Raw genomic sequence first — 22,549 nt, 5'->3', positions numbered from 1 at the left:
TATTAAGTAAATCAAGGCTGGCTCCCCCACCCCCCATTTCAGAAGCCTGAGCCTTGTCTGATCAGGTGTTCTTGGTGAATCTGATTTCGGCCTGTCAACCTCCTTGCTGATGGGCTCTGACTGGCCCCACAGGGTTGGACCTTGGAGTGCTCCCCGCTAATCTGAGGAGGTAGGCTGAACACTGATGCAACAGGGGCCCAGGAGAAGGACTGGGACTGCTAGGTTCCCACCCAGAACGGACTTTTGCAATCATGGGGTCATCATTCCAGAGCTGGAAGGGATGTTAGAATATCTAGTCCAATCTCCTCATTTTACAGATGGGGAAACTGAGGCCCAGGGAAGAGAAGCAACCCTCCCTAAGGTTACACAGGTAGCATCAGAGATGGAATTTGAGCCCAGAGCCTCTATTTCCACTTTAATCCGACCCAACTCAACAAATGCATACCAACTATACCAAGTAATGTGCGTAATGCCCCATGCTGGGAGTTCAGGAAGAGGCAGAGAGCAGTGAAACACGGCCTGACCTCAGGGAGGGTCCAGCTTAGTAAGGGGGCATGAGAACAGAGACTTGTGGAATACAAACTGAGTGTTCCTGGAAAGCACCTAGGGCTGAGTTCACAGCAGGGAGGGAGGATGTCTGAGGCGACCAGCAGGAGCTTCATGGAGCAAGTGGGATATGGGCGGGATCCTGAGGGGTCCAGCTGGGAGAGATGGGGGGGGAAGTATTTTAGGCCAAGGGCACGATGTGAGCAAAGGCAAAGAGGTGGGAGATGGGGGGGTGGCGTGTGGACCGACTTGTCTGAAGGGAAGGGCGGGCTCAGGGATGGTGGGGGAGCCTGACAAGGAGGGTCTTCAACATCGAGTGAACGGTGATCTGGTGGGTGATGGGTCATCACTGAAGGGACCTGGGAGTACGGGATGGACTACAGAGGGAGACCATCCACTCAGGTGGCCACACCCTTGTGGAAATGGAACGGAAGGGAGGTGAAGTCAGTGCTGACAGGACACGTGACCGACTGGTGTGACAGACGGAGAAGTGGGAAGCGGCAAAGCTAACTTGGCGGGGTGTGGGGTCTGCAGGATAGGCTGAGCAGGGGAGAACGAGGTGCAAGGATGTCCCCCATTTCTGCCACGGATGCCCAGGACCACGACATCCGGGGTTCCCTTGAGCTATCCCAGCACGGGGGAAGTCATTCTGCTTGGGAGGACGCTGGTCTCTCCACAGCTGCCTCGGCCGCCTGAAGGACCTTCAGCGGCCCTTATAACACACACCTCACCCAGCCTGTTTCTGGTAACTTTAATCATAAAACCCAAAAACATTCATATAAATAAAACTGTTGTGTAAAATACAGTTAGCTCTTCTTTCTACTAAATCCCCTCTCCAACCCACACTCAAAAAATCACATAGAAAACCCAAGACAGAGAAATAAGTCGTACAAATATACAGGGTCCCTGATGACTAAGTAGCTCGCAGCCTTGGGGGCCCCTGGGGGGAGGGCAAACCAGGCCGCTGACACCCCTAAACCTGGTGCCGCCTCCATGACTCGGGAGGGTTTCCAGCCCCCCTGCCAGTGGCCATGGAGGTGTCAAAAGGTGGGTTGGCCTCACGGAGGGAGGGGTGGGGAAGGCCCCCCAGAGGGGGCAGCTGCTTCTGCCGTCAGTCTATTTAAGATGCAGTGGGTGAGTAAACTAGGAGGTCAAGCGGGGAGGTCCTGCTGTTTCCCCACCTCTCGGGGAGACAAGAAAGGACGGTAATCACTTGTCCCCCCAGAGGAAAGGTTCGGTCTTTTAGCCACTTGAATCTGGCCAGTGAAGAAGAGGAAGGAAGAGCTCCTTCCGTGCGATGCCCAGAAGGCCGGGCAGCCTCTTGAAAGGCTGTGGGAGGGGAAGCTCTGCAGAGCCAAGGGCAGCCTTGGGCCCTCCTCCCTTCCCAACTGGCCCAGGCTCTGATCTGGGCGAGCTTTCTGAGAGGAAAGCCTCCCCTTTGCGACTGCCCCAGAACCTGCTGCCCCCCTATCCCAACTCTTAGAGCGAGACAGCAGACACCAAGACACACACACACACAAACACACACACACATAGAAAAAGAAGACCCCACATTTCCCTTCCAAAGCCAGGGCCTGCCTGAGGCTGCACCACAGGGGCGGGGCGGGACGTGGGGGGCGGGGCCTGTGTCAGGAGCACTTCCAGACGCACACAGCCAGGGTGCCCCCGAAGTACAGGTAGAGCAGGTTTTTCACCTCGTGGGTGATCTCAAAGCCGAAGCCTTCGCCGATCACCACATGCCAGGAGGAGCCAAACTTCTTGTCCATGGTTTCTTTGATCATCTTGGCAGCACTCTGCAAAGGACAAGGCCTGGCGCGTCACGGGAAGGGTAGGGGCCAATAGCGGTCACTCCAGAGCCCCAGATAATTGGGAGAGCTCCCATTTACAGCCTGGCTCATGACTTACCAAGTACCTTCCTTCAAAACATCCCGTGAGGTCACTAGGACGAGCACGCCCACCCCATTTTTACAGATGAGGAAAGCAAGTCTCAGAAAAGCAGAACAGTTTATGACCAGCGAGTGGAGAAGCTGGGGCTTCACTCTCAGTTGGTCTGACTCCAAGTCCAGTGTGCTTGCCCCCAAGGCCCACCACCTATGGGTGGGCTCTTGGTGGACTGCCGGAACTCCAGAGTCAGGAGTCCTGGGCTGGAATCTGTCCTCTGGGCCTTAGGAGCAAGCCCCTTCACCTTTCTTGGCTTCAATTTCCTCATCGGGCCAAGGGGGCCAAGACGTGGCAGTGACCCTGCCTATGTCGGGGCGAGGGGGGCGGGCTGTAGAGTACTGCTCTAGAATGGAAGCCCCTGCCATCACGACACTGCTGGAGAGCTCTTGGCAGGAGCAGGGACAGCCCCAGTTCTGTGGGTGCGGCCAGGACCGGACTGGCAATTGCTGCTCAGGCTCACTGTCTCATCCGTGGAGAACGGACTGACGTCTCCCAATCCCATGTTCCCAGGGGGATTCAGCAGGAAAGATCAAAGTCAGAGTAACACTGACCCTGCCTGCACATGGACCAGGTTAACGAGCTGGTCCTCCCTGGGACCTTTCCCTTCAAAGCACCCCCCACCCCAACAGGCCTGTGGTCTTAGTCCCCAAACACTCTCCAGCTTCCCTCAACGACAACGAAGGGACGCTGGCTGCCACGAGGGAGTCTGTCCTTTAGGGCCCGGCCGGGGACGGAGGAGCCACAGTCACCATCCCCTGCGGGCACTGGCCTTGGTAAAGGCATTGCTGAGATTCCTTGAACTCCCCTTAGAAGAGGCCGTGCTCCAAGTCACTTCAGAAAGAACCCACCTCCCTCCCCACATCATCCTTCCCCCGGCTGTTCCTGAGCTGGGCTGCGCAAGCTCGGGGCCCTGCAGCGACAGGTACCTCGTTATTGTTGGAGTACTTCTCACAGGCCGTGACACACAACTCCATGGTCTCCACTCTCATCTCCTCTGGCATGTCTGAGTGCTGGGGGAGGAGGGAAGGACAGATAGACGAGGCTCAGCACAACACGCGGCAAGGCCTAGCCAGCTAGATCTGTTACTGAGCTCGAGAAGGCTGGTCTGTCAGCTCCTCTGAGCACAGCCGGGGAGAGGCCCCAAAGCCTGCACACAGAGTCAGCGGGGCATGGAGAGGAATAAGCACTGCCACGATGGGGAGCTGAGGCACAGAGAGGCTCGCCGGCTCGCCCAGGGTCACAGATGGCAAAGCCAGGACCCAACCCAAGGCAGGGCCTTTCTCGCTCTAACCAGCCCAGGGCTTGCAGAGCATGCCAGCACCTCACATACAACCCCGGAGCACATCTGAACCATGCGTCAGAACTGAAGAAAGACACTCCCAGATCTGAGGAGGATCCCGGAGATGAAGAGAGGAACGTCCCGGAAGACTGTTTCCGAAAGGTCCCTCCCCTTTTGAGTATCCTTTCTCCTTCCCTACCAGAACTTACTCTGACCAGAGGAAAGGTCTGTAGCCTCTTATAATCTGCGTCATCCTTCTTCCCTTCTTCTCCCATGATCCTTCCACTGTGAGCAGCTGGGGAAAGAGGAGCGCTCCTGGGGAGGTGCTAATGGTAGCAATTAGGGTGAGCCAGGAAGGCTAGGCAGGCAGGCCCAGCTGTCTCCGAGGCAGGAGAAAATGCTCACCCCCAGGAGATACTGCCGAAAACAGGAAAAACCAGAACAAAGAAAGTTGATTTTAAAACCACAAATCACAAATTGGAAAGGTCACAGAAACTATCTGATCTCCCCGCCCCCATTTTAACGCCTCCACTGTCCCTTCCCAAATGGCCAACTTGTCTGCAGATTGGAGGATGAGTCAACAGGAGATGCTGAGACCTGAGCAAGAACATACTGATACGATGCTTTGAGCCCACGCTCGCACGAGGGAGACAGAGCTTGATTATACGCCAACAATACTCTAAGCACAGTCTAGGTGATGGTATTAGACGATTCATCAAGTAACAAACAAGTACGGGCCGCCTGCCTACAAGGTGACGGGCACCGTGACTTCGCTCGGAGGCTTGGGGGTAATTCATGCTTGCAGAGCCCATGAGCAAGGAAGAGCAGGAGCTGAGTAGGCCCTCCCCCTTCTGAGTAATGGGAACACACAAGTCCAACTGGCTCGTGGGCAAACCCGTCAGAGCTCCCTTGCAGGGCTCCTTCCCCTCTGGTCTAGCTGGACTAGGAGCGCAGAAACGTGGGTGCTCAGCCTGGCTCCACTGCGTGTGTGTCCAACCTCACCCTCTGTTTCTTTGTTAGTCAGGTGGGGATAATAATACCTGCCCTGCACACTTCAAGGTAAGAGTGAAATGGAATAGCGCATGTGAAAACATTCTGACAAGTTAAAAACACCGCATCCAAGGACAGTCACCTCCCTTATCCAGGGCTTATTCTTCTCATTTGTTAAAGGGGAGGTTCGACTACGTGCCTCTGGAGGTCTCTTGCAGCTCTCCCACTCTCCGTAATTCCAGTTACAAAGAGCAGCAGCAGCAGCACGGAAATGCTTCTTTGAGCAGACGCCTGCGTCATCTCTATCTCCTTCATCAGAAATGTCTTAATGATTTGGCAGGTTCTTTTCCTTAAATTCACTGCCGTTGCTCTTGGGCTTTTCACAGTAATAATCCCTGATAAACTCACACATCCATGACATTTTATGGTGACAAAGAGCCTCGTGTTTCCAGCCTTTCTATCCCATCCGGCTGCCATCCTTCTCGTCTTGGTCCTCACCTTCAGGGCTAGATTCCTTAAAAAGGTTTTCTATGGTGGACGCCTCCACTCCCTTACCTCTCACTCTCTCTCCAATGTTTCACCACCTGGTATTCACCTCCCACGCTGCACTGAAGCTCCTGCCTCTCCCAAAGGTTACCATGATCTCCCCATCATCAGATCCAATGGCGGATCCATTTTCAGGATCCATTTTCCCAGATCTCTGCAGAACTGCATAGGAGACCACCTCCTGCTACTAAACGCCCTCGTCTCTCCTCCAAAGGCCTCATTCACTGAATAAACATGTCCTCAGCACCTATTCTGTGTCTGACCTTTAGATTCTTCTGCTTCTCCAAGAGCATCTTCACTTCCTTGGCTGGCTCCTTCTCTCGTTCCCTGCCCATTCCGAGGTCCTCTTCTCTGTCCTCCATATGCTTTCCTTTGGCCACCACTATGCAAATGACCTCTCAAGTGCTACCTCCAGCCCTTCTGAGCACTAGACTTAAATTCCCGTCTATCGATCGGCCGTCCAAACAGTTCCTCGGACTCAACACGTCCAAAACATCGTCATTCCTCCTCATGGAGTCATCCATGCTGGAGGTACAGCTCTTTGCTGTTCTCTCACACATGAATCCTCAACGTTCTCATTTTCTCTCACTTTTCCCAGGAAAAGGCCTCAGCTACTGAGGCCTGTCAATTCTTTTTTTTTTTTTGTGGGTGAGGCAATTGGGGTTAAGTAACTTGCCCAGGGTCACACAGCTAGTAAGTGTTATGTGTCTGAGGCCAGATTTGAACTCAGGCCCTCCTGACTCCAGGGCCAGTGCTCTATCCACTGCACCACCTAGCTGACCCACTGTCAATTCTTCCTGCACAATGTTTCAGGCATTCTCTGCTCAATTCCCAAATCCAAGCAGCCTCATATTTCCACCCAGCTGGATCAAGGCAACAGCCTTCCAAGAGCTCTCTCTGCCTCCAATCCAACTTTCCTTTAGCTTTGAGACGACCCTTCCCTCTGCATGGACCTTGTCACATCACTCTGTTCCAATGGCTTTCTACTGCTTTCTGAGTAAGATTCAAGGTTCCAGGCCTCGGAACGCCGGTGCCCCCCGCCTCTCCGGTCCTACAGGGCCATGCGCTTACTCTCTAAGCTCCAGGCAAACTGGTCCACTTCATGTGCCTAGGTACTACCTACACTTTCCTACTTGGGAAGTTTTGCTCACACTGGTCCCTCTGACTCTAACATTCTCTTCTCCTCTTTACCTGGTGAATTCAAAAATCACCTCATTTACTCAAGGACGCCTTCCTTAATCCTCCATCAATATCAGTCTTTCCTCTTAGACCTTCCATAGCACATTGTATTATACAATGAAGTCAGGAAGACTTGGGTTCAAATCCAGCCTCAGACACTTAGCAGCCGTGGCCCTGGGTAGGTCGATTGATCTCTCTGTGCTTCCATTTCTTCAGCTATAAAATGATGAAGCTGAACATGGTGGTCTTTATGGTTCCCTAGGGGGCTGCTGATTCTTCCACTTTGGGCATTCCCTCCAGCCATGCTGTCTGCAATCCCTCTGTAACTCAGCAGATGGTCCTTGAAGCCCGTCCGGTTGGTGTCAGCATTTGTACTCTGTGGGTACAACGTTCAAGGCCCAGCATCATCTCCCCATCCCCCAGTGAGGCGTCAGGCGAGGTCTCTAGGGAAGGATATTTGCCTAAGTCGACCAGACTGAGGGTCAATCTAAACCTTCTATCCCTGCCGAGTAAGACTTACCATAGTACTGCACACAGCAGGCCTTTGCCAGAGAACCTCTGACTTCTGGCTGGTGACTGACTCCCCAGCTCCGAGGGGCCTCAACCATTCTCACTTCACTCCCTTGAGGACTCATCCTCTGTGCTCTCTTCCCCCATTAGAATAGAAGCTTCTTGAGCACAGGAACTGTGGGTCTTGTTTGTTTGAATTTGCATCCCCAGTGCTTTGCCCATAGTAAGAACTCAATTCTCTCTCCTTCTTCTTTCTCTGTCTCTCCCCCTCCTCCCTTCCTCCTATTTTATGAAAAGTGGCTGAAGTGGCCCAGCCTTCCCAGCAGGAGGGACACAATCGGGTGGAGGCCTACAGTGATGTTGCACAGTGGCAAAGTAATTCACTCTGGCCACACAAGACAAAAGGTCAGCCAAGGAGCTTCAGAAGGGAGAGTCATTAGACTAATATACTCCAGGCAGGGTGTTGATTAAAAATAGTGCCTTCTCCTCTTTGACGACAGCTGACCTCCCGGGCCTCTTCCCCACCGATACATAAAGGCCAATAAAGGAACATCACCAATGGCTGGCTCTCCTCCCTTGGCAGCAGGCGAGTGCCCCAGGCTGTGGTTGGGAGCCGGGCACAGGGAAGAGGCTGGTCCTCTCCTCCTGCCTCACTCACCCTGGGAACTCAGTGCACAGGCCACGCACAGGGGCCTGCTTTTTCTCCGCTGAGGTTCAGGGCTGGGTCTTCTGGAGGAACTGGGGACTGTCATCTGTTGCTTGCTATGCACAAGGCTGGCAATTTCCCAAGTAAAGCCTCTCTTGACTTTGGCTCAGGATTCTCATCTCACCAAAGTCTTTCTCCTCCTTCACGCTAAACACACCTCTCCCCTTGCTCTTCACTTCTACATTCCCTTCATTAATCAAGGCTCAATCCAAGACTGAGGTCAGTTGGAAGCCTGATGACATTCCTAAAAGGCTCAGGGCCATCCAGATGTCTGGACTCTGGGCACCCAGAGGGAATGTCATAAGGAGGCATTTCAAATATGGCAGCTTCCTGCTCCTCATTCTAATAACTCACGTTGTTGATCTCACCACGCTAGGAAGTGCACCTAACCCTTCTTAAAGACAAGGAAACTGAAGGCCAGAAACATTAAGGGACTTGCCCAAGGTCACATAGCTGCAAACGGGCTCAACCAAGACTCGGCTGTTTCTGAAGTTTCTGAACTCCAGTTTCTTTATCCATGAAATGAGCTCAGTGCCACTCTCTCTACCTCACTCACAGAGTGTGAGGGAAAGAAAGCACTTTGTGAAAGTGTGTGAAGAAAGCATTTTGTAAAACTTATTAAAGTGTCGTCAAAACATCAGTTATGATGATGATTGACTCATTGACCTTGGGCAATTCATAACTTCTCTGAAACTGAGTTTTTTCACCTGTAAAATGGGAATGTTATGCTCATGCCTTACTCACATTGGTGGTGTGAAGATAGTACTTTCTACACTGTAAAGCACCATATAAAAGGATTATGCTATGATAATAAGATGGCTATCATTCATGATTTTCTTTCATTCCTACTGAAAGAATGATACCAGATTTAGTTTAATTTAAAAACATTTCCAATAAAAATAAACTTAGGCATCCCACATGGCACCAAGGCGAGAAAACTAACTCTTCAGAGCCCTTCGGGTCCTTATGTGTAACTAGTTCTTAATAACCTTATTCATCTTCCATGCCAATAAACAGGAGCTGAGGGGGCCAGAAAAGAATCAGGTCAGGCTTAAAAGAAAGCATTTTAATCATTTAGAATGCCACTGCAGCCCTAATCCTGATTACTTCAGGCTACCTCTGAAAGCCAACTTCCACTCAATCCATTACCGTCCTTGAATATCAAGCCACTGATGGTCCTCATCCTGTCTGCTTTCCATTTTTCTCACTGCCAGAGTCTAGCCAGGAGCACTTTCCAACAACCTTGACAGTCAGTGCCTGATACAAAGGCTTCTCCTAGGCAACAGGAGCCCAGGAGATTGGACTCTCTCCCTCTTTCTCTGCGTACACGTCCCAGACATTTCAAAGTGAGACCCGGCTCTTGTGGTTCGTAGCGAAGCTGAAGCCACTGCTTAGAGTCTGGTCTCAGAGGAACATTGGGAAGACCCTTACAAACCAGAATTGTTAGAGGGGCTAGAAGGGATCTGGAATACACAAACATTTATTATGAACGGGCATTGATTAGGCACCTACAAGTGGGCGGGGCACACAGATCATCTAGTCCAATACCTTCCCGGACAGAAGAGAGATCAGAGAGACAGATCAGAGGCTTGGGTGTGGTGAGCACTGGGCAGGGATCAGGTATTCCAGGGACGGAAGAGCGAGCAGCCCCCAGGGCTTTGGGTTGCCCAGCTCTGGCTCCCTTCTTATTCACAGTCAGTGAATAATGGCGGCCAGAAATGAAATGCTCCGAGTTCAGTAGAGCCCCTCCCCCAATCCCCTCCATTCACCCCAGGGAGAGGCAGCCCACAGACTCAAGCCCATTGACCATTCTTAATTAGGAGAAGACTTAGACACTTGGAAGCTCTCTGGAACACACTGGGGGGGCAGGATGGAAGGCTGCAAGTCCTCTTTCCCCACATCCAACCATTTATTCAACTGTGTGCAGAACACTCTCCCCAAGAAGGGGGTTACAAAGAAGTGTAGATGCACACACAGCACCACTGCACCTCTAGGAACTGATAATCCAGTTATTATAGAATAAGCTAGGACAAGGCTAGCCCAGGTCTATGTCCATTTCTGTCCATCTCCCTTGAACCACATATTATTACACACATACCCACAATTCCAACTCTGGCCATGCCCTCTCCTCTCCCCCCCACCCCCACTCTTCTACCTGTTGGCTAAACATTGGTAGAGAAAGCAAAGAAACACAGGGCATTAAGACAGACATACTAAGGATTCTTCAGAACTCCAAGAGTCCCAGGTAAGGGGAAATGAGACCTCCAACTGCCTGTTCTCTAGTACTGGGGGTTGGGGGGTGTTTCTACACAGTGTTGACAAGGCCATCTGCTGCCATGACTACCATCTCCACATCCCCTTCTCGAAGGACATAAACACTTGTTAAATGAATGATTGGCTGTTCTATGCCCCCTGTGCTGGGGTGGGGGGCGGCTGACGAGTCTGTAGTCCATTCCCCTCATTTGGCACAAGTGATCAGTAGGTAGGGAGGGGCTGCCTCAGGAGCTATGAGGTTCCCCATCCACTTGAAAGTCTGTAAGCCAAACACAAATCACCACTTGCCAGAGATCAAGGGATTGTCAATTTTTAGAGGGATTTTACTGGGGATCTAGACCTCACAGTGATCCAGTTTTAAAATGTAATGTAATCTATGTTTTACTGAATTTTAATTTTGTTAAACATTTCCCAATTACATTTTAACCTGGAGCAGGTGGGGAACCTTTGGCCTCAAGGCCACAGGTGGCCCTGTAGGGTCCTTAAGTGTGGCCCTTTGATTGAATCCAAACTTCACAGAAGAAATCCCCTTTATAAAAGGCTTTGTTCTGTCAAACTTGGACTCAGCCAAAAGGCTGCAACTGAGGACCTAGAAGGCCACATGTGACCTCAAGGCTGCAGGTTCCCCACTCCTGCCCTGGAGTGGGCACTTGTGGCCCACAAGTGGCTGATGGTGTCCCTGACCCCTCTGGTCTAGACCAATCCCATTTTACAGAAGGAGTGAGGTGAGGGACCATTTGAACTTGGCTTTGTAGACTCCACACACAATACTCTTTCCATGGAGGCAGACCAATCTTCCTACTGAAGTGCAGATTGGCCTGGAATCTCTTCCAACTCCAAAATTCTGAGAGGTGAGGAAGCTTCCACCCTCATCTTAACTGTTCTCCTTCCCTGGCCAGATGGAGCTACTTCTCACTGGCCCCCCATCTCATCCTGCCCTGTGCTGTCTCGGGCTGCTGTTCCCACTGCCCTCCATCCCCATCAGCCTCTCCTCCGCCTCCTTTTATTTACTGGGCCCCAGATATGTGGAGGGCCCTGTGATGCTAGAGCCAGATGACACAGAGATCCTAAACTCTGGGAGGTACAAGGGACCTTGGAAATCATCTGGTCCAAGCCCTCCTTTATAGATGAGGAAAATGAGGGTCAAAAAGTTTGAGTGAACTGCCCAAGCTTTTGGCACAGCTGGAACGGAGAGAAGCCTGGTTCTCTTTCCACTGTGGCACATTGCAAGAAGGCACAGTTTTCCCACAATCTCTGCCTCTTAGAGTTATTTGTATACAGAAGTCACAAATAACTACGACACAAGATAGAAAGTGATTAAGTGAACTTGATAAAGAATCAAGTCCCATAGGAAAAGTATGCGTAAAAAGTGCAATGAGAATTCAGAGGAGATCACTTCATAGAAGTGGTATTTCAGCTTGGCGTTGTAAAATGGAAAGTATTTAAATAGGAAAAGTGGGGAGAGAAAAACATTCTAGATGGAGATGTCATATGAGCAAAGCAGAAAAGCATGGGACATGTTAGTGGAGTAAGAGGAGTTCCATTTGGCCCAACCCTCCGATGTGTGTGTGTACTGGAATAGTGGGAGATCACGGTGGAAAGTCAGACAGGCGCTTTGGGGCTTTTTTCAATCGGCAATGGGGAGCCCTCAAAGGCTTCTGGGTAGAGAAATAACATAATCAGAGCTGTGTGTGTGGGGAAGATTATACAAGTGTGTGTAGGATGGATTACAGGCAGAGAGAACAGTTAGGCGGTTATTTTGACAACGGAGCCAAGATAGGATGAGGGCCTGTTTTCAGATGATAGCAGTGAGATAAAAAGGACATCATGGGGGGAAGGGTTTCCTCTTCAGATATGGATTGGACCAGATGACTTCTGAGACCCCTTCCAATTCTCATCTCACATCATGACTTTCCTCATGCTACTTTGTCCAACTAAATGGAATTGATTACTATTCTTTTCTCACCTTGCTTTTCCAGCCTTAGTGTATAATGAGTATTTATGACATTCCCCATGCAAGGAATGGCCATCTCTCCTCCTTATGTTTACCAGGGACATACAACATGTATACAGATAGAGTATATGAAAAATAAATACAATGTAATTAGGAGCTACTGAGAACTTGATGAATTAGGATCACAGATTTAGAGTTAGAAGGGTCCTTATAGGCCATTGAGTTCAACCTCCTCATTTTACATATGAGGAAACTGAGGCACAGAGAAGTTAAGAAACTTGTTCAGAGTCACAAAGCTAAGAAGTACCTGGGGCAGGATTGTGAACCCAGATCTTGCTGACTTCAAGTCCAGAATTTTCTCTCTACTATTTTACCTGTCTGTTGAAGCAAATAGCCCCTGAGCTGAGCTTCCAAAGTTATTAGAGATTCTAAGAGGTTGGAAAACATTTCAGCTAAAGGGGACAGGTTGTACAGTCGTGGAAATGGGAGGGGGGGGGAGAGGGTGGAATGTTGTGTATAGGAAAACAGTTAAGTAGGCCAGTTTGGCTGAAACAGTCTGTGAGGGGGAGTGATGCGTAATCTGCTGGAAGAGAGGCTGGAGTCGCTGTGAAAGGCTTTAAATACCAAACAGAGGAGTTTGCATTTTATTCTCCAAGTAACAAGGAACCTTCTTGAGAAGGAAATGAGACCAGTGCGTAAGGAATATCAATTTGGCAGCTGTCAGGAGGATGAACTGGAGGGGGCAGAGACTGTATACAGAGATCGATTTGGAGGCTCTGGCAAAAGCCTAGGAGAGAGGGGAACTGAATGAGGGTGAGAGAAGGGGACAGGTGCCAAAGAGGCGGTGGAAGGAGAGTCGGTTATACTGACAACTGATTGAATAGGGAGGGTAATCAGAGTGAAGGGATGTCCTCAAGGCTTTGGAGGTGGGTCACTGGAAGACTAGAGGCATATCCAATAGGAACAGGGGAAAAGAACATGTTCCATTTTGGACGTGTTACATTGGAGACGCCTACATGACAGGTACCAGTACTTAGGAGAGAAATGAGGACTGAGTATGTTGATTAGAGAGTCAACTGCATTGAGGTGATGGTCATACCTATGGAGACTGGTGAGATCATCAAGAGGGCCGGTGGAAAAAGAGAGAGAGAGTGGAGGGCCCAAGACAGGACCCTAGGTGTACCACAAACAATCAGAGCACTAGCACAGAAAGAGGTGGTTAACAGTCAAACGCTGCAAAGAAGTCAAGATGAGGAATGAAAAAACCCATTGGATTTAGCATCACAGAGATCATTGGAGGGGCAGTTTTAGACAAGTAGACTGGAAGGAAGCCAGCCAGATTGCAAGGGGCTGAGAAATGAATGGGATATTAGGAAACAGGGCCAGGAAAATAAAAGCAATTTTGGGTTGGAGGGAGGTGGAAGCAAAGTGGAGAATACAGAAGCAATGCGAGGGAAAGTGGAAATAATGGCGCCCAGGGAGTGGAAGCCAAGTTTGCAAGGCCATGAAAGGAAACAAAAAGGCGTTAAAGGATAATAGCTGGAGGGGAGGGGAGGATCAAGTGAGGGTCCAGTATTTTTAAAGGCTGCCAGGAGAGGACAAGTCTGCAGGCAGAGGCAAGAAGCTACTAGAAAAGAGAAGAAAAATTAAGGAGAGAAAGAAGGGGATGATGGAAAGGCCAAGTTGCTGATGAAAACAAGAGGTCAAAGGCAGGCAAGAGGGGATTGACTCAGACAAAAGAAGGGTCTCCTGGAGTAAAGCAGGAGGGGATACCGGATGATGTGGAGGGGAAAGAAGTGCTGGACTGGGCAGAAGAATTTGTTGGATGAACTGAATTAGGAAAAAATCAGAAAGGAGGCATTTTTGGAGAAGGAGCCTAAGTAGGATTTTGGATACAGGGTCTTAGGGTCATAGATCTGGAGCTGGAACAGATCTAAAAAGCCAGTCAAACCAACCCTCTCATTTTACAGATGAGGAAATTAAGGCACAGAGTAGTGAAGGGGTTTCCCCTGGGTCACACAAGTGAGCCGCCCAGCCAGGGTTTGAATCCAGGGCACAGATGCCGAGATGAAAGGGATCTTGGAGGACTTCTAATCTAACCGTCTCATTTTACAGACGAGGAAACTGAGGCACAGAGTGGTGAAGGGGCTTCCCCAGGGGTAAGCGGGCCAGACGGGGTTGGAATCCAGGTCACGGATCTGGGGCTAGAAGGGGCCGGGTAAACTGAGGCCCGCCGACCGCGGGTATGGAAGATCCCCGGCCGCCCGGTCCGGGGCTAAGGGTCGGCGGGCGCCGGGCAGGCAGCCGGGGCCTGCGAGCCGAGGCCGCGCGTCTCCGGGGCTCCGAGGGCTCCGAGACCGGCGCCGTGCAGGCCCGGGGCGGGGGCCGGCCTCGGCCTCGGGGACGGACACGGCCGCGGGGCGCCCTCCCCCAGCCCCCCCGGGGCCGCCCTCACCTGCTCCCGCCGCCGGTGCCCCAGCGCCGCCGCAGCCGCCGCCTCCCTGGCGTTGTCAAGGAGGGAAACAAGATTGTCTTAGCAACCGGCACAGGAAGTCCCGCCCCGAAGAGAAGCTTCGGCGGAGGCCGGACGGATGATTGGTGCTGGGGACTGTCAATCAGACGGATGGGGCCTAAACGTAGAAGGCCGACTCTCGGAAAAAGGGAAAGGGGCGGGGCTCTTAGAGCTGCCCTGGGCGCGCCTGAGCAACTGGGCGGTAAATCTCCCAACTTGGTTCCACTAACTTCAACGGCCCTTTGTTCAGCGCATTCAGTGCGCAGGCGCGGCCCAGACCTTGCCCTCAGGGAGAGTACAGCCCGTTGGGGCAAAGGCCTAGACGCGGGTTACTTAGCTCTCAGCCCCGGAAAGGTCTCTGAACTTGGACTTTTAAAGGCCTTGGTTCCAAATCCTGGCTTCCCCATGTGTTAGCTCAGAAGTTCTTTGCAAGTCCCTTGGCGTCCGTGGCCGCCCTCAGAAGGGTCTCTAGACCAAATGTTCTCCAAAGCCCTTCCCTCCATCGTGAATGGGCTTCCCACCCAGCCCAGCACCGCGGTGGGACAACACGGGTCTTTATCCGTGGATGGCTAGAACGTGACCTCTAGCCATCCGTGGATGCCTAGAACGTGACCTCACTGCGGAGAACCCACAGGGAGGCAAGCTTGGCCCACACCATGACAGGGAGCCACCCCGCTCAGGGCAGCGCACCGGCTCATTCTTTGCTTTCCCGTCCCTCCTTTCTAGAGGCCCTGCTGCTGGGGTGCGAGTCCTGCCTCCTCTTTTTTCTCAAGCTCTCCTTTGGATTTCTTGGCATTTTAGTTGGTGAGGAGGCAAGATGGTCTCTTCTAGTGATTCACACTGGTGACGGAGGACGTCTTGGGTGGTTGGCGATGGTAGAGTGGTTGTTCTTTCAAGTTCCACACGCAGCACACATGTGGGGGCTTATTTTCATTTACATGGTTTTCAGGTAGCGTTTAACGTATACACAGTTCTAGGATTCTAGGGGGGACCGTAGGTAACACACTGGATAGATCGATGGGCCTGGAGTCAGGAAGACTCCTTCCTGAGTTCAAATCTGGCCTCAGACACTTACTAGCTGTGTGACCCTGGGCAAATCACTTAACCCTGTCTGCCTCAGTTCCCGATCTCTAAACTGAGCTGGAGAAGGAAACGGCAGACATTCCAGTATCTTTGCCAAGAAAACCCCAAATGGGGTCATGAAGAGTTGGACACAACTGAAATGACTGAACAAGTTCTAGGGTGGAGGCCTTGTAAAGATTGACAGATAAAGAACTTATTGAGCATTAACTCAGTGTCAGGACTTGTGCTTAGGATTGGGGACACAAAGAAAGGCTAAACCAGTACCTGCCCTCCAGGAGCTCCCATTCTAAAGGGGGAGATATAATAAACGTAACCAGGTACATACATACAGTGAAGTCCCTTACCCAATTCAGTAATGTAACAAATAAGCAATAGCGTCACAATGCACGCATGTGTGTATACATATATGTGTATATATACATGTATGTGTATATGTACTTATTTTTGTTATTGATACAAACAGTTCTACCCTTGATTAAGACCACCTAGACAGTAAAGTTACACAGGTAAGATCAGAACTCATATGGGCTATAGTTTGACCCCCTAGACCAGGGGTGGGGAACCTATGGCCTCATGTGGCCCTCTAGGTCCTCAAGCTCGGCCCTTTGACTGAATCCAAACTTCAGAGAACAAATCCCCTTAATAAAAGCATTTGTTCTGTAAAACTTGTACTCAGTTAAAAGGTTGTACCCAAGGACCTAGAAGGCCACATATGGCCTCGAGGCCATAGGTTCCCCATCCCTGGGCCTAGATACTGTGAAAGTGCTTTGTAAACTACAATTTGCTGGGTACAGATGATCATTTATCACTGGTCCAATGGGAAAGCATGGATAATTGGGCCTGGTATTGGTTTGGGGATCGGAAGTCCTGAGCTCTAATCTTGACTCTAGCACTTTGCGTATCAGCCTCTGCTGTGGGGACCACTGGCCCCACTCACTATAATATTGAGGACACTGCTCCCAATGCTATTGATGACAGCTGATGCTTCTAAAGACCTGAAGCATTGCAAAGGACTTTGCATACATTAATTATCTTGGGAGGACTTTCTGGGTTTCCCCATCACTGAAGGTCTGTCATGGATGACCACTCGTCAGAGATCAGAGGATCATAGACTTAGACTGGGACAGAACTCAGGGGTCATCTAGTCCAATCCCCTCATATTTACAGGTAGGGAAACTGAGGCCCAAGAAAGTTGAGGTTCTCCGGGTTATATAAATCAGAAGTGGAGTTTAAATCCGTGTTCTCTAACTCTGGAACTAGGTTTCTTTCCACTGTACCACACTGCTATATTTGTGTCCTCAGAATTTTCTTCTTTGGAACATGCCCTCCCTCTTGAGACAACTCACTCTGCAGGTTCTCAGGCCATGAGATCCTATGTCTATCTTTCTTTTGAATTTTTGAAGCCCATTCTCCCAAAGATTACATTATACATGGATTACATTCAGTCTGTACTCCTCACCTCATTAAGCTCCAATCAATGAATAAAAAAGCTTTTATTGAGCACCTACTATGTACCAGGCACTGGAAATACAAAGACAAAAATGAAATAGTCCCTGCCCTCAGGGAGCTTGCATTCTACAGGTAGTCTCTTCCACCCAAGGTTTTCCTCGGTTCTGCTTTAGCAACCGATGCCTTGTTCTGGTTCAAAATCAAGTCCAGAATAGTAGATCACATCATCAAATCTTTCACCTTCTGAAGGATGGAATTATTGCCAAAGCAAGTTGAGAAAGACCTTAGCTACTCTGCTTTAGCACGTATGGAGAGAGCTCCAACAGATACCCAGATAAAGTCCCCCATTACAACCCTCCCCTGCCTCCGTGTCAGCTTGGGGTCTGTTGCCAGAACTCAAGATCCAATTATCCCTTCTGGCCGGGTAGTCTATAACACATTCAGTCTCTCCCTCACTTGGTCTTCACCGAAATGATCCCCGTGATGCTTCTCTCCTTCCCTTTGGTGGATTTCCTCCAAGAAGTGTATCTTTTAGACACGCTGACTATCCCTCTTATCTAATCTGTTCTTTTTCAATAAAAGCTACCCTTCTATCCAAGGACTCTGGAGTCTGCCATTTCCCTTATTACAGTTTCTTTGTTGTTGTTTCTGCACAGGGACTCCTTTTCCAACACTAATATTCCTGTAGTGGATGGGGCATTCAGACTAATTCTCACTAAGGTAGAGAGAACTCCTTTCTTCTTGGCAGAGCCCATCAAGATTTCTAGCACTAATTGGTAGGGGATGGGACCAGTAGAGAGCAATAAAAAGGAGAATGGGTTAGAGAAAGGAGGAGGCTGAGGGCTTGGAAGCCAGGAATAAAAGAGTTAAGTTTAGAGTTAGAACAGATCAGAGGTCATGACTTTCCTCCTTTCTTGGGATGATCTAAGGCTGCTTTAACAGAAACCTCCTATTTATGAGAAGGGAGGAGGTCAGACAATGCACGTGCTGCGTGGATTTCCTGAACTCCTTTTAAAATTTGTTACAAGGGATGACTTCAGGTGGGTGAGGGATGTATTCTGAAGTGAAAGGCATGTAAAATGGAAGGTATTGACATAGAGAAGTTTTGGAGGGTTTTTAAACGAAGGAGGTAATAGTGTCACTCTCCTTCTTGGTTAGACCTTTGGGGAGGGTTACAGTCAGTTCTGGGAGTTAACTCTGAGGAGGGAAATTGGCAAAGGTGGGTGATTAGTCTGATGGGAGGGACCAGGGACCATGCCACATGAGGACTTGATAGCTTCCTTCAAATACCTGAAAGCCATCAGGTTGGAAGAGGGCTTAGTCTTATTCTTCCTGGCCCCAGAGGACAGAATAAGAACGAGATGGGTGGAAATCACAAGAGAGCAGATTTCTTCAAGGTTTAATGAGAAGCTTCCCAACAGTTAGAGTTGCAAAGAAATGGAAAGGACGGGCTTATGCATGACCACTGGTTAAAGAGTTCCTGTTTAGTAGGAGTGGGACTAAATGAGTGTTGTTCTACTGACCCATGGCTTCTGAAGCCGTAGGGTCACAGAAGCCTGGATTTAGAGCAGGAAGGAAGAGAAAAGCCATGTAGCCAATTTCCTCATTTTACAGATGAGGAAACTGAGACCTAAAGAGATTAAGTGACTTGCCCAGGGTCACAAAGGTAGCAAATATCAAAGTCAGGATTTGAATCCACTTTCTCCTGATCGAATCCAGAGCCAGCGTTCTTTCGTCAATGTCTTAGAACTCTTGAGATTTGATGGTAAAGTTTAGGGTTCGCCTCTGCGAATGGGAGCCCCCGAGCGTAGGTCAGATGGGGAAAGCAGTAGAACCCCGCAGTGGGGACGCTGCCTTAGCATTTGGGGCAGTAGGCTGGCTTCATTGGTGCTTGCCCCTTTCCTTTTCCCCATCCCCAGAGGAGCCCCAAGCCCTCTAATGGCGCCTTTGTGCTCTGCAGTGATGAGCCACTAGAACAGCCGGTAGAGTCAGTCCACTGGACTTGGGTTTGAGTCCTGCCCCTGCTGTTTGCTAGCTGTGTGACCCTGGACAAGTCCCTTCATCTCTCCAGACCTCAGTTTGCTCATCTGTCAACTGAGGTTGATCATACTGAATGACTTCACTTCTCAGGGGCATTCGGTGGAGGAAATTGCCTTGAAAACCTGGGTAGAGCATTGTGAGAGTAATGTTCTCTAAAGTCCCTTCCAGCTGAGGTCCATGATCTATGTGGAACAGAGGCTGAATGGGTCTGTCCCAGGAAGCATGCTCCAGAACTTCCCTGGAAACTGCTGGAGACTCCAAGGACATGGTGACTCAATGTTGGGGGCATTTGGGGAATATTCAGATCGTTTCTGGCCATATGGTGTCCCAGTGCCAAGACGACTTGGTAAAGCCTGAGTGGCTCCCTTGTCTATACCCCATCCCATGACACTGTTGGAGGGGGCAGGTTTGGCATCAGAAATAGGGCTCCAGCTCAGCCCCCTTGGCTACAGCTCTCCCGTGTGGTAAGCAGGAACCTCTTTGCTTTGACAAAAGCATGCGTAAGGGGTAAAAGGGTGAGGATGCACTGGCTGTCTCCCACTAGGAATCATGGACTCAATTAGGAGAGCCTACCCATAGGTCTTGGCTCAGCTATTTTGGGTTGTTGTTTTGTGCTTCCTTCCTGAGCAGGTAACTGCCCATCAGCCCCAGGGTGGGCATTGAAGGATTACAGGTGACAGTGAGTTCCAACGGTCCCGGGAGAAGAGCAGGTGAGAGTGGTTGACTGTGGCAGGTGCAGGAGGATGGGAGCAGTGGAGCAGGAAGTCTGGAAGAGGTTTTGGTTTGGAAAAGAGTGAAGGTACAGAGCAGAGGTGAAATGCAAACTGTTTAATCAGCAGTCTCACAAACTGCTTTATGGTCTTGTGAATGAATGAATGAAGGAAGGAGAAAGCATTTATTATGCCCTTATTATGTGCAAAGCACAGTGCTAAGCTCTGGGGATACAAACAGAGAAGCAAGATAGTGCCTGTCCTCAAGGAGGCTCACATTCTAATAGGGAAAACAGAGGAGAGTTCAGCTGCAAGTCACATGGAAAGATCTCTGTGCTTGTAGTTATGTGTTAAGTTACCGAATCCTATCCTGCTAATGCATGCTTTTACGTTTTTTTAAATATTTAGTCTTTCTTGTGTTTGTAGGAGGAAGCATGTCCCATACCTGATTCATGCTGTACACACAATTCCTTTTTGATTCTACTCCCCTCCACCTCTTTTTGGAGAGGAAGTGGACATGAGTCATAATCTAATGTAGAAAGAAGGACTGGGGATTTCATTGATACAGAGAGCTCCTTAAGGAGGGAATTTCCTCTGCCAGTGCAGGTTGGCACCTTTTGGTCAACTTAATCTTGGAGATCTGTCCAAGGTCACACAGCTAGTATGGTTCGGAGGCAAGACTTGTACCCAGGTCTGTGTAAGGCAAGTTCCTTACCCATTATGCCATGGAGGTTCTTATAATCTAACTTATTATAGTTAAAACTGCCTCTGGGTCACAGAGGCGAGTGATTTAATGAGCCAATGACTGTAAGAAAAGGAAACCCCTCTATTAGCCAAGACAGGTGCTCCAGGACCACATGTCTGGGTGTAGAACAAGAACTTCCCCATTCCTGTGGACCCAGCCAAAAGTGCCTTCAAAAGTGTAGGCTGTCTCCCCTTTCTGGACTGTTCTCTCTCCTCACCTTTACCTCCTCAAGCCCCAAGTTTAAGCTCACCTGCTACCTTCTACATGAAGGGTCCCCTTCCCTCAGACTGCTAGTATACTCCCTCCCTCAAATCATATTGAATTTATTTTGTATAGACTTATGTAGCTGGGTAGCAAAACTAATCTCCCTCTAGGCAGGAAAAGACTCTGAGACCTTGCTGCATGGCCGCTGGGAGATGTGATCCGAAACAAACATTGTTGATTCCTCTCACCTAGAGAGATATTATTGTGAGAGATGGACACCCATTCAGAGGGCTGAGAGTGGAGTAGGGGGTCAGAGTATGGCAGTTGGAGAGATGGACTGGGTAGTGTGCTCTAAATGGACACTAAAACTAGACTGTTGAAAAGATGACCCAAAGAGTCAAGTCATCTCCATTTGTTCAGAACCCCCAAGAAAGGGAGTGGCTGGAAAAAAAAAGAGAGTGGCTGAAAGAGCTGAAGCCTGCTGAGTTAGCTCTGACCTGAGACTGAGCAAGGCAGTGATTTGGTTTAGCTCCCTGCCCCCTGCTTCTTCTTGGTGATGGCAAGCATTTGTGCCAAGATTCTCTGTGAGGTTGTCTGTAATTCCTAATTTAGATAGGACTTTAAAAACTAGGTTACTGTGGTTAAGAACTACCCTTTTTAACTGCTTTCGATTCAGGTGTGTGCTTAATGCCTGCAGAAGGGAGGAACGATGTTGGTATAGGGGAGGGAAGGAGAGAGAGAGAGAGGAGGAGAAGGAGGAGGAGGAGGAGGAGGAGAGGAAGAAGAAGAAGAGAGAAGAGAAAAAAGAGGGAGAGAGGAGAGGAGAAAAAGAAAGCGAGGAGAGGGAGAGGGAGAGAGAGAGAGAAGAGAGGAGAGAAAAAAGAGAGGGAGAGGGGGAGAGAGGGGAGACAGAGATTACCTTTTTTGTCTAGATTGTTGGGGTAGTAAGGGGGTGGAGCTTCATACAAAGACTGATGGGGAGCTTGAACCATATGAGGGAAAATCTTAATGATTCTTTTACAAGTATTTCCAAGATGGTCCCAGAGTCTTCTCTCAGTCTAGTATGAGCTTAGTAGCCATCATGGCATGGTGAGGATGATGGGCTGCTGTTATGGTCTGACCTGGTGGGAGGAATTAGGGAAGAAGGTTTCCGCATTGCCTTCCAGATGGTGCTTATGATGAATCTTCCCAATGCCCAGATCACTTTGAATTACATTTCACATTCTGGCTCTCCCATTGCCTTCCTTTCTGACTTAGGGCAAGTCACTTTCCCACTCTATGCCTCAGTTTCCTCATCTGTATGTAACATGGGGCTTATATTGTTTATATTAGGTGGCCACTAGGTGGCATAATGGTAGAGTGCTGGACTTGGAGTTCCCCTTTTATCCTGAAGGACTGTCCTTTGTGCACACATATTACCACCCTAACTAGATTGTAAAGTCCATGATGACCAGGACCATGCAACCGGCTGTAGTGGAAAGGGGTGGGGAAAACTGGAGTCAGAAGACTTGGATTCAACTCTTGGTGCTGACAATATCTGTATAGACTGGAAGCTTCTTGAAATTAGGCACTGGGTTAAGTATATGAAGTCTTTTCCAATCCTCCCTGATGCTCTTTCTCCTCCCCTTTCACCTTGTAATGACTTAGTATATATACTTGGATCTAGTAGAGACAATGGGATATAGGGTGTGATTGCTAGAGAGCCAACCTTGAAACCAGGAAGATGGAGATTCAAATCTTCCCTCTGAACTATCCTAGCTGGGTGATGCTGGGCATTCTTTGCTTTAGGGTAACTAAGACAGGGTTTTGTGTGTGTGTGTGTGTGTGTGTGTGTGAGAGAGAGAGAGAGAGAGAGAGAGAGAGAGAGAGAGAGAGAGAGAG

General features: G+C 49.7%; 1 protein-coding gene across 1 annotated transcript; it reads right to left on the bottom strand.

The window, feature by feature from the left end:
• Positions 1-1,294: 1,294 nt before the first annotated feature.
• Positions 1,295-14,422, bottom strand: DNAL4 (dynein axonemal light chain 4). The gene is made up of 4 exons (XM_027873097.1): positions 14,381-14,422; positions 3,976-4,183; positions 3,414-3,497; positions 1,295-2,339 (listed from the first exon to the last, which is right to left on the bottom strand). Exons 2-4 carry the CDS (start codon positions 4,039-4,041, stop codon positions 2,175-2,177), a joined length of 315 nt encoding a protein of 104 aa, XP_027728898.1. The 5' UTR covers positions 4,042-4,183; positions 14,381-14,422; the 3' UTR covers positions 1,295-2,174.
• Positions 14,423-22,549: the final 8,127 nt, after the last annotated feature.

This window comes from Vombatus ursinus, unplaced genomic scaffold (genome assembly GCF_900497805.2).
Source record: "Vombatus ursinus unplaced genomic scaffold, bare-nosed wombat genome assembly UNPS02003292.1, whole genome shotgun sequence".
In the NCBI taxonomy this organism is placed as follows: domain Eukaryota; kingdom Metazoa; phylum Chordata; class Mammalia; order Diprotodontia; family Vombatidae; genus Vombatus; species Vombatus ursinus.
This window is presented reverse-complemented; position numbering and strand designations above follow the sequence as displayed.